This window comes from Bacillus rossius (assembly GCF_032445375.1).
Source record: "Bacillus rossius redtenbacheri isolate Brsri chromosome 4 unlocalized genomic scaffold, Brsri_v3 Brsri_v3_scf4_2, whole genome shotgun sequence".
NCBI lineage: Eukaryota > Metazoa > Arthropoda > Insecta > Phasmatodea > Bacillidae > Bacillus > Bacillus rossius.
This window is the reverse complement of record NW_026962011.1, coordinates 28931060-28943918: the sequence shown is the minus strand read 5'-3', so window position 1 is coordinate 28943918 and position 12859 is coordinate 28931060. Positions and strand designations below refer to the sequence as shown.

The window sequence follows — 12859 nt, the reverse complement described above, 5'->3', positions numbered from 1 at the left end:
CCACTCGTTGTGGCTGAGCGGAGACACAGACACTCGGGTGGGTTCGTAGCAGTGATCTCGGATCGACACTGCGCCAGCAGACATGGCCGGCATTTCCATGGGCTTTAAGCACGTTGATTCAATCAGACGTAGTTTGTTATTTTAGATTCAATATTTTTTCTTTCGTCTAGATTACATCCCATATTAAATAGAAGCGTTTTTTATTTGTCTAAACCTATTAAAATTTCCCGACTGCTTCGTTTTGAATTAACTTTTTAAAAACAAGCATATGTGTTTTCAGTCGTTATTTTAAAAAAATCAAAAAAATGAGGCAGCGGCTACATGCGGGAGATTTCAGTTTTTTATATTTTAGTATTATATTATAATAGCTCATAACGCGTGGCTTCGCTCGTGGCAACTTTAGGATATTTCTGATATTGCACCATAGTCTGACATTTTTGTGAATAACTCCAGTACTTTAACAAAAAAAATCACATTGAATATCAGATATATTTAGATTGCATTCATAACAAAACTGTATAAGGTTGTAAACAGTACCTTGATAATCGACACACAGTGTCCGCCTGAGGCAGGGTCTGCATGGATGGAATGAAGCTTACACTCGCAGGAGCTGGCTGCCCTGTCCGAGGGAGAATGCATGAGGGGAGATGAGATGTGAATTGGTGCAGGAAACGGGAGTACCCCGAGAAAACCCACAGGCCATGGCATCGTGCGCCACATTTCCTTCTTGCGAAAATTCGGGTTCGACTCCACCGGGAATCGAAACCGTTTCGCCTTGGTCCGGTGGTGGGGGAGAGGACGGAATGAATGTTCTAACCACTCGAACACCACGCCTATTACTGTTGTAAGATGTAATATTGATTAATTTTGAACATAGTTTAATTACGGCGATTTTATAACTCTCGTTTTAGTGTGTTCGCAGATATATTACCTTGATGAAATCACACATCACTTTTTTTTTTGTTTTCATTTACTGAGATAGACTTTTTAAAAATTGTGAAACACTCGCATTTGTATTTAACTTTAATTTATATTATGTTATCTCTGATATTTCCACTTCCATTTAATTTGATTTTATGCAAATAATGATTAAAATTAAACTTTACCCTTTTCACTTGATTATAGACACCTACATGATTTGAAGAATTTTCAAACATTCGCATCTTAATTTGAAATAAAGTAATTAATTAAGTTAATTTGAAATTAAGTTTAAATAAGAAGCAAGTACTAAACAAAACTATTAATATCAGTGAAAAAAGGCGTGAGGTGCTTGATATAAAATGTCCTAAAAATTTTATATCATTAAATTCATTATGAAAATGAAAGAAGAGAGCTCCCCACGCTTTCATTTCATTAAAACTAATTATTTTGCTTAGTCATTACTCCTATTTAAGGTTATTAAAAATTACTTTATTCAAAGTCGTAGTTCATTCTATCACTGTTGAACAAATTAATTCAAATGAAATATATTCTTTTTTTACTTTTTAATTCATGGAACAATGAAAGTTGTGTTTATTTTTTGAAATATTATTTTATTTTATTTTACTTTTAAGTTCATATTGAATTAATCTATATAAATATTATAAAGCTGAAGAGTTTGTTTGTTTGTTTGTTTTAACGCGCTAATCTCAGGAACCACTGGTCCGATTTGAACAATTCTTTCAGTGTTTGATAGTACATTTATCGAGGAAGGCTATAGGCTATATTATATTATCAATAACATTAGGGATTCTTACTAAAAGTCCAATTTAGAATCAAATGCGTTGGAGGGGGTTAAATACAACATGCAGTACACGTACGAAGTGTGTGTTGACAATGCCGCAGGCGCTAGAAGTTTATTTCCTATTGCCTATTAACATTGTTGCCACGCACTAGATGCCTTATCATTCTTAATTTTCCCATACAAGTAAAAAACACTCGTGTGATATTAACAACGAAGCAATCAGTACCTTCATATAGAATACATAGAGATAGTGTGAGGTATATATGTAGATATAAAGAGATAAATACAGATAGAGAGATACATAGATATATAGGACTATAGATGTAGATAGTGATAAATATATATTTAGAGACAGGGATAAATTATTTGTATATGTGTAACTACTTCAAACATATTACAAAACAAAACTGAATGAGGTATTGCAATGCATGCCGAGCATTAGCTAGATAATGGAATCTTTTCAATATTAGTAATCCCTTATTTTTCAGTTTTTTTTTATATATTGCATACAGACCAGGTAAATAACTATAAACTGGCAGAACAACGTCTGTCGGGATCTGAAAGTGATATAAATTATTTTGCACACTTGACATTCAAATTAAGAATACAATTACTAACTACATCTGATCTCTAAACAGTTCCCCTTCACCATGTGTTCAGCCCGGGCAACGCTGGGTACTGCAGCTAGTTTTTTTTATAAATTCCTCGAAATGCACCAAAAATACAATTATTAAAATTATTTTTAAAAAAACTTTATACAGCGTCGTAGTGCACTCTATCGCTGTTGAACAAATAACTTTAAATTAAAGGAATTTTTTACTTTTTATTTCATGAAATAATGAAAACGTGTTGTTTTAGTTTTTTAAATATAATTATATTATTTACTTTTTAGTTCATATTGAATGAAATTTGTTATACATTACTCGAATTGCACCACAAAATAAATTTTAAATGACCCAAAAATTTGGGGTGTAACTGACCCCCGCCCCGCGAGGGGGTCCGATGTTGCCCGAAGGCCTCGGAAGCACGTCGAAATCAACATACTTCAATTTTCTGGACTTTCGAAAAATCGGTGGCAAATAAACTTCATTTTAGAAGGGGGAACAGGCAAATGAATCCCGAGCTTATGTCTCTCGGATCGGAAATACTAAAAATCGAAAGAGAATCTATTTTTTGAAATTTTCGAAATTTTGATTGTTGACCTCTTGATTTGTGGGGAGGGTGTTTGGAGAGGGGCAGTCGATGACAGGCGAATTTCCCACTATGCCCCGGCCTCAAGGATACACAAAAAGCATGGTTATTGACATAGCTCGAAAGTAGTGGTTATCTGCCCCTGTGAACCTCCCACCCTCTCTCTTCATGTTATAGTGATAAAATTATTGTATTGTCATCCGGATTACATACACTAGAAAAGTTTCAAACCGATACGACAATTAGAAGTAGTATAGATTCGACTATCAATATTTTATTACATAGTTACAAATGAAGCTAATAAAAGTGTTATATATATATATATATATATAGCCTCGTTCGTGATTCTATATATAACCTAGAATTTAAAATATCTGTGACGTCATGTTTGTTTCAATACAATCTAATCTTTCATTTCTATCAAGCTGCTCTCGTTTTCTAGAGAGATAAAATATGTGCAACTTTTTAAGTCTAATCATAAGCTTTCAAACACAAAATATAATGATTCATACAAATCGATCCGCAGTAGTTTTTGCGTGATGCTTGAACAAAGCAAGACGTGACGGACGCACGAAGCGATAGCGCGTTTCAAATTTTAGGCAACGCTATTTATTTGAAAACATTCAAAACTAAACTGTTATTAGCGCAGTTGTTTCGCTAGCCGCCGCGAGCTTCACTAAGCGGACGGGTCTCGCCAAGGAAAAGTATAGGATATATAGTATATGCAAAAATGTGGTTTTTATATAATATCTCTAGCTCCCGTAATCATAGTGGGATAGAATGTACACCAGTTTTTAAGTCAAAAAATAAACTTTTAAAACCAAAAGGTTTCATCAAAATCGGTCCAGTAGTTATTGCGTGATGCTCGAACAAACAGAAATACAGATACAGTTTTACAATAGTATATATATTACCTATTCGTTCTATATTTTGATTTGTACTTACAAACCTTTTTTTTATTTTCAAGGATGTTTAAAATAAATAAAACTAAATACAGTACACTCCCGATTATCCGCGAAATTAAGTGGCAAGGCCACCGCGGATAGTGAAAATCGTGGATAATCCGCAAAAGAGCCGAAAATGGGAAACAAAAAAGGAAATATTAATTTCAACTTAAAAATGTAAAAATTTATGTAGGTACAGTAAAAGTTACAATTAACAGTAAAAAAATTTAAATGATGCTAAAATTTTAGTATTTTACTGAATAATTAACATACAATACATTTCAATAATGTAAACATAAAAGTGTTCGGTACTTGCTTCGTAACAAGGATACAGTAGTGTACTACTCAAAGACTTCATTAGACACTGCGTGAGTTCCAAGAAGGCCTATGGCGTTTTACTGTATACTGCACACAATACACTCGTCAGTAGAGTTCAAATTTGCTCTAAAATACAGATTTACATAAATGTGCTGCATTTTTTCGTAGCATGCGCGGATAATAGGGAGTTTACTGTAACTTCTTTGTCTTTAATTTTGAAACCTTTGCATGAAACAAACTTGTTTTTTGGCAGTTGTTTTTTAATTTGTTGTTTTTTTTTTGTAAAAAAATTAATTTTCTTACCATAGAGTACTGTCGTGGACAGATTCAAGGGGTAATGTTAGTTGTACTAACTATTGCCGTGCGCTTAAAAATATTAGGCCTTAAATTCAATATTTTAAAAATTGATTTAAAACTTGTTTAACAATACAAAGTATACTATGACTCGTAATTTATTACGTTAGTTTTAACACCCGTATAAAATGCCAACAGTCATTTATTAAATTTTAATTAAAAAGAGATAAATTATTAGTTCTTTTAAAAACCTTAATGTTCAGTTGCATAATGTTCTGTTTTGAAACTGATGATAAATAAGTTTGTATTTGTACAATTGCATGATGTCTGGGGAAACTGGAAAAGGAAGAGAGAGGCTAAGGATAATATGCATATAGGCCATCTGCTTAAAATCGGGGCTTACGTAATATGAGTTTAGATAGGTAAAACTATAAAAATAGATTATTTTCTTTAAAAATATCACATTTCCTGTAGCTAGTTTTAATATTACTGTACACGTAGACCTAAGTTTTTAACCTACGAACTGATGAACAAAATAAAGTTAATTTTTTATCCCATCCGCATTAACCGGATGTCCAAATATTTATATTCAATTATATTACATAATAAATTTATAATTCCACCTAGATTAAAATTTAATGCACACACGAGTTCTCAAAAAAAAAATAGACAGTTACAGAGCCACCAAGGTCATAGCTTCACATTTATGCTGTCACGAAAGGGCCCGCGCCACGCCGACCTGCCCGGCGAAGCAACGCAATCGACGGTCGATACTCGGGAAATCGATTGTGGCATTTTATTTCTATGGCAACGAGGCGACAGCAAGTACCGCGTGGGACAACACGACCTCGATGGCTCAGGGATATCGATCTGTTTGGTCGACGTGCCGCGAGTTGAGCAACGCCGGCGGTGGACTGCCCCTCCCACCCTACCCACCCCTTCCGTTTCACAAATCTAACCTTCCGACATAATCAAGAACCGTGTGTTCTGTTGAAGTTTAATAAATTAAGATAGTAAATTAGAGATAATTTTCTTCCCTTTAATATTTATTATTAAAAAAATTGTAAATGAGAAGCGAAGTTAACCATTTTCGCATTTCATAAAGAATCTCTGGGAGATCCCCAAACATCAGTGAGTTCTCCAGTGAAACTGAGCTTCTAGTGACACTAGTTCTCCGGTGAAACTAAGCTAACCGCTTCTAGCAACACCAGTTCTCCGATGAAACTAAGCTAACAGATTCTAGAAACATCAGTTCTCCGGTGAATCTAAGCTAATAGCTTCTAGTGACACCAGTTCTCCGGTGAAAATAAGCTAATAGCTTCTAGCGACATCAGTTCTCCGGTGAATCTAAGCTAACAGCTTCTAGCGACATCAGTTCTCCGGTGAAACTAAGCTAATAGCTTCTAGTGACACCAGTTCTCCCGTGAAACTAAGCTAATAGCTTCTAGCGACACCAGTTCTCCAGTGAATCTAAGCTAACACCTTCTAGCGACACCATTTCTCTGAGGGTGCGTACAGTCATTGACGCAGAAGATAATTCATAATGTGTGGTTAAAAAACCGACTTTTTTGGAATATTTCGCATTTGATAAAGATGTTTGACATATAATTCAAATAAATAAAAAAAGCCGTATAACTTGTAAACTGAATCAGTCCTTCTTCCTGCAGCAAGACGTTCAGCTTGAGCCGTCAGCCTGCGAGTGTTGTCGCAACAGCGGCAGAGGCGCATGAGGCTGAGCGACATGAGCGACATGAGCGACAAAAACGCTAAGCTTTGCCCGCTGGATGTGCCCAGTATGCATTCTTCACCTAATTTTTTCTCCGTGTATCAGTATCTCCGTATCTCCGCCTACAGCCAGTGCAGATACGAGAGGTAATTGCTGGATCCGCTGATGAAGTTGCTCGTTATTGACGAAATGTAAAATCGAGGCGAAACCAGCATCATTTTAGGAAAATCTAAAGTTTTTTTTAATAGAAAATTTACTTTTGAACTAGCGATCGTGTGGCTGTTTGCCATTTTTTCTTGCCAACTATTTTTTGTGTGTTCTACACTTAAATTATACTTGTAACATCATTAACAATGTTTCAAAGTAATAATCACAAAGTTACAAAACCTTAAAACAGTAAATTTTAGTACTAAATAAGCAAGCTACTTTTTTTTAATGTTTGCGATGCAGCACTTGAAATAGAAAACGTAAGCGCAAGCCGAACAGTTTCAGCTTGCTATCTTGCGCATTTCATAGTTAAATGAACGTGTTCTCTCTGAACTTTGTACGTTTTGCTCTTTACGCACAGCGTTTTTGACTTTATTCCGCCGAATGCATGGTTTATGGGACAGGCCCCCCCGGATCTGACCAGTGATCGAGTCTAGGCCGGCCACCTCCCGGCATGTAATGCCGTCCCTCAAAGAACCGATTCCGTCGGCAAGTTCTGTTCCTCTGCGAGCCACGCGACCCGCGGTACAACACTGCGATTACACCGGCATACCCTTTAAGGCGCAGCAAGGAATGTGATGTTTGGGCCGCGGTACGTACTTGAGATGCCAGGATACTCGCCTCCCGGCAAATAGAGGTACGGGTTAAAAATCCCTGTGGAGTCACGCCCGGAATTTGTGGGTTTCCTCTGGGTGCTCCGGGTGGCGGCAGCACCGGCGGGCACTGTGGATGCTGGCAGGAGCGTAGCCAGGATTTCTTTTCGGGGTAGTGTTTACTTACACTCTGCCCCCGTACTAGGAAGGGGGGTCCGGGGACCCTCCCCCGGAAAAATTTTGATTTTAATGTGCAAATTGGTGCTATTTAAGCACTTTCGTAATTAAAATAATTGGATTTAAATAACATAAATTTGTGTCCCGACTTACGATATTTTTTAACGTGACACTGTTGAAAACTCATTGCTGGAATATTAAGGGTTATCGGCTCAAGGGTTCTTTCTTAGTTTCATCTAAGTGCATTTGCAACAGCTAGACAAGTGTAAATTTTGTCATAAGTACGTATATTATTTTTTTTTTTTTTTTAATATTTCGGGGGGTGTTTGGACACCCAAAACACCCCCCCCCCCCTGGCCACGCCCCTGATGCTGGAGAGCGAGCGCCGGTACTCACGTATGTTGACGGTGGGGGCGGCGCGCGCAGAGCCGACCAGCGCCAGAGCCGCGAGGAAGCAGCGCACCGCCGCGACGACGAGGCCTGCAACACACGACCTCCCAACAGGGGGGGCAGCAGGGGCGAGTCGCCCCCGTGCTGTTATGCATGGGGGGGGGGGGCGAGATTAGCATTTCGCCCCCCCCCCCCTCCTTTTCTCAGAATAAATATTTTTGGTCCTGGTAGTATTTTTCTCAACCAGATATTTTAATCCATATTTAACACATACTTCGTCATCAAATTCTTGGAATGGTATATTTAATATTTTGGTTCGGAAACTCATTAAATAGCACAATTTTGCATCTAAAATTCCAAATTTTTTTCCGGGGGAGGGCCCCTGGACCCCCCCGCTCTAGGACTGAGGTAAGTGTGATACATCGTTACGCCCCCCCCCCCCCCTCCCCACTCATGAAAACGTTCCGACGTCCCTGCCTCGCAGCAGTGACCCTCCAGTCGGTCCTCTGGCCCAGGCGACGCCCCAGGACCGACCCTGCCTGCTCTTCTCGTGCCCTGCGTCTAGCCCGTTCGCTTGTTCATTGGCCGTGTAAGGACGAGTTTGGCAATTGTTGACCCCCCTCCCCCACCGCTATTACGTATGCAAGGATACACCAAGGTTACTCGGAACCTCCCTTATTGTATGACACAAAGAAAATAATTTTTTTAAAATATTATTTAGTTTTTGGAAATTGTGTAGGTATAAATAAAGGTAATCTTTGAAACAATCTTGAATTAAGGGAAAAAATGAGTCCAAAGACTACAAACAAGGAATACTTTGCATAATATTAAGCTTGACCTCGTGCGTTACCAATTTTTTTTTTTTCGTGTAGGCGAATTTCGACTCGTAGTGAAATATTACGTAAGAATGACTTTTAATCCCCCCCCCCCCCTTTTCCCCAAATCACGGGGTAAGGTTAATGTAGAGATGTTTTAACCCCCCCCCCCCCCCTTCTCTCTCTCTCTCTCGGGACCCTTACGTAATTAATAAACGGCCCCTAATACATGCCTCAGCCCAGGGTTTTCCCTGTGTCTATGCATGAACTTTAAACACATATTTATATACTCGTATAATAGCAAAAATCAACCTGAAACACGTCAGAATAATCAATTTCCTTTCCAAAATCTTTAAACAAACAAGGCGCATTAGGACTATTTTTGTCACGTCGTAGCACCATAAAGAAATCTTACCAATAAACATTCCTTTACCAATATTTAGGCAAGATTAATGTGATTTTGTGACACAAATTTTTAGCTTGCAATTAAAAATATATCATGCATTCAGAAGTAAGACTGGGACTGAAGTGATTTTCGAATTAGTTAAAAATTACAAGTTCATATGCCTGTTTTATTATGTATATTATTGTGTGATGAAATGCAAATGTAAAATGTTGCCATGATTTAAATACAGTTTCGTGTTTCAGGTAAATTGTTTTTGTTTTAATTATGTTTACATGAAGAAGAAAAAAATCACGGTTTCCGCAGTTTACTTTTTCAGCACGGATTCTTGACATTGATTAATAAACGCCTATGTCACGTGGTTGCAAGGCACAGTATGTGCTGGGCGTATCTCTTTCCAGTGGCGGAGACCAACGTCACCTGTCGAATATGATATGAGGCGCTGTGTCTATCCGGACACGCTTAGAGGTCGTAACACCAATTCCTACTCGTCCTCAAAGGTCACTAAGAGACTACATAAGCTGCTCGAGAAACATTCGCCATCATTCGTTGTTAGCAGTGGCGGAGACAGAATTTTTTTTTTTTTTTCGTTGAGGGATTTGGAACATAAGGTTACAGAGACATTTGTAAGTGTTATTGTGATCCTTTAGTTGACTAAAATAATGCATTTCCTTCCCCATACAGCCCAACATGCCTCATACACACAAGCGACAGGAATTGTTTTTCTAAATAGTCTGTATTTTATGCCAGTTTGCACACCTGTTACTAGTAACACGTGTTTTATGTATTAGATAAATAATAAAAAAAATCGACTTAAGAAAAGAGGATTTAAAAAAATAATAAAAACCCTAAATATAATATGTTCAGTTTCCTTTTCTCAAGCAGAATCGTTACTTAAAATTTGTATGTAAATGTTGGACTTGTAAAAGTCTACTGTTCGCCGAGATTTTAGCGTGACAATGTTCTTTTAAAAAACAATTATAAAGAATACTTCCTCGTAAAGAATGATATAATGGATACACTGGCCCCTCCTTCACAAGGCCCTGGCTAAGGCACTGGAGTCGGGGCTGTTACATAATCAACTCCACACGAGTCACTTCTTGCGTAGCTTGTTCCGTGTGTGGGACAACTCGCCTTCACTAGAAATAACATATTCTTATAAGAAAAGTTTAGAAAATGTGACTGTGGAGGTTCGTGTATGCGCACACTCGGACAATGACTCCGGCGAATCTGGGCCGCCAAAATGTGAATTATGAACACTTGCCAGACTTCAAATAACAGCCAACAAGAAGCACGTATGCGCCGACGTAACACCGAATTCCAAGGCTTTTGTCGTCGCACATTTTATAAAATATCTTCTTTTTTTTTAATGGGTGCGTGTACTTGAGTTAGAAGTTATACTTACTTGGCATAATAAAAACTAACTTTGATTTTGCATGCAAATAATTAATATAAATAAAATAATAAAGGGACTGTAGTGATATTATAAATACGATTGTAACGAGTAAATTCAATCAAATTAAAAATATACTAAGTATTCAATACGGACATAATCACTGTATAAAATTAATTATTTAATTTATTAAAATTAAATAAATAAATTTTAATATAAAAATTCAAAATATATTCTGAATATTTATAATATAGTAATTTTAATTAAAAAATAATGTAATAATTTATGATGCAAATCAATTATATATACGGGAACATAACCTCATTTATATAAGTACACCATAAACACAATTTATATCAGTAATATTCACAATAAATAAATGTGTTTAGCCTTTTAGTTGTATGTATCTTTTTTTTTATCCTGTGAAAATGTCGTTGCATGGTTCACGCGCATCGTGGAAACCCTCTCTCACCATTTTTCCGTAACGAACCTGAAGAAGCAAAACTTAAAAACAAATAAATAAATAAATAAAAGTCATGGGCAGGAGCGTAAACATAATTTCATTAGGGAAGGGAGCGAAAAAGAGCGAGAGAAAAAAAGGGAGGGGTGGAATAGAATTACTTTGCCCGCTGTTTGATTTCAAGTTGTTTCCATTTGTTGGAAATATTTCGGGGAAAGGGTGGAACACCCCCCCCCCCCCCCCCCCACCCGGCGCGGTCCGGGGAGTAGGTACTCACTGCGCCGCGGAGCTGCGGACGTGGCGGCCATGTTGTCCCGGCAGACGTCTGCGGCCAAGTGCGCGAGTCGGTGCGGCGAGCCGCCATCGACCTCCCCTCCCCTCCCCTCCCCCGTACTTGCTCCTGGTGGGTGAGTGGGCTCGCACTTACAAACTGTCATGTCCTCGTCGGCTCGAGTTTTATATGGATTATGGATTTAAAAAATAATGTTAGCGAGTCTTTCAGTAATCGTCAGTGATCTAAAACCATCCTACCAGCAAATTAATGTAATCTCACATTTCAAATAACATTATAATATTTGGGAAAGCGTGATGGAGGGGGGGGCTAGTTCATATATGCAATGGTCTGGTCAAAATGGTGGGGGGTCAGTCTGCTGGTAGCCTCCGTAGGGGAAGGATCGGTCGCCATCTTTTATTTTACCTTCACCGGGTTCGGAACGAGGATGTAAGTGAGTTTTTTATTAAAATTTTACTAAAATATTGATTATTAAAATTTGTTATTGAATTCGATTTTTTTTTTCCAAATTTCTAGCATAAAAATTTTCTAAATGGCGGCTGTAACGGAAATTGCAAAGGTGACAATTCAAAATGGCAAAAAGTTATAGAAAACAAAATGGTGTCGATTACATCATCCAAGATGGCCACCAAGGTCAAAGGTCATCCAAGATGGCCACCGTGACATCACAATCCAAGATGGCGGACCTGCACCTCAGCCTGAAGTTTGCGCTCGGACCGCCATTTACACACATAGCTAATTCGGCAACAAATTCTAGCGGGGGGTGTGGAAACTGTGTGTGTGATCTCATCCAGAAATTTAGTTGAAAACACATGTTTTTACATTTATTATGCTCTGAATTATTTTTAAGAATTGTACATTACATTTTGTACCCAAGTTCCATATTATAGGTACACTGCAACATGTGAACACATGAATTAGCTCATTACTGTGGTAGATACAGGAATGTGTTTCGAGCGGAGATTCTAAAAACAAAATGTTTGAATAAGAAATTATGTACTTAAAAATTTATGTTGACTACATCATTCTCAAGATGCATCACTGCCTTTGTGGTTTGCAATATCATTTACTATAACAGCTCACCTAACTTCACCCAAGATAGCATACCACCTTCACCTGGTTCTCATTCTTTTTTTTTATATAACTTCAGAGAAATATATAACCCCCTACGTGTCTGCCACCAATCCCCACTCACAAATAATCTGGGTTTGACCCTGCTGGGAAAAGAACCCAAATGACTTTGTAGGGAGACAAGTATCTGACTGCTCTAACCCGTCATTAGCAATGGATAAACGAGTGCTTGGTTGGCAGAATGTCAGCCTCTTTCCATACCTTCCTGCACATGGGAGCCATCAATGGTTGCAGGGATTTAAGTCCTTAGGCCCTAGATTATGTTCAACTTAAGGGGTTTGCTATTCCATAGAGGCCATTATCCATACCTAGGTCCAATGTGGTGATCCCATCCCAGTTAAGGATGTCATCATTTAGCAGTAGTGCACAGTTCTCTCCAGGTCTAACAGGTGGGCCATACATATATTTGCATTTTTTAAATAACCATGGAAATAAAATACAGACTGTATTCAAATAAATATTTATTTATAAGAACAAAAATATACTTATTGTAAAATTATTTCTTAAAAATAATATCATTCAAATAGCCGCAATCTCGCCGCTGGCATTCTTCAAATCTGGCCCTTAGATTTTCGAAATCATTTTGACACAAAGCTCAGGATATGCCGACCATATCTTGACGGATGTTCTCCTTTAATTGTAGTATCGTCGCTGGTTTATTTCGTTAGACTCAACTTTTAAGACAACCCTACAACAAAATCAGCTGGAGTTATAGATCCGGGTTGCGGGGAGATCATGGAATATCTCCTCTTCGTGAGATTAACTTATTAGGGCACCTTTCTTTAACAATGGGTATACTTTC

At 37.8% G+C, this 12859-nt stretch overlaps 1 protein-coding gene across 1 annotated transcript in view; it reads right to left on the bottom strand.

Annotated features, from left to right (window-relative positions):
- Window positions 1-10958, bottom strand: part of LOC134541976 (ionotropic receptor 25a) — a 33423-nt gene extending 22465 nt beyond the window's left edge. The window contains exons 1-2 of the mRNA XM_063385745.1: window positions 10912-10958; window positions 7570-7653 (exon numbers count right to left, since the gene is read on the bottom strand). Of these exons, the coding sequence (XP_063241815.1) occupies window positions 7570-7653; window positions 10912-10942 (115 nt within the window). The 5' untranslated portion in view covers window positions 10943-10958. The remainder of the gene's footprint in view (window positions 1-7569; window positions 7654-10911) is intronic.
- Window positions 10959-12859: the final 1901 nt, after the last annotated feature.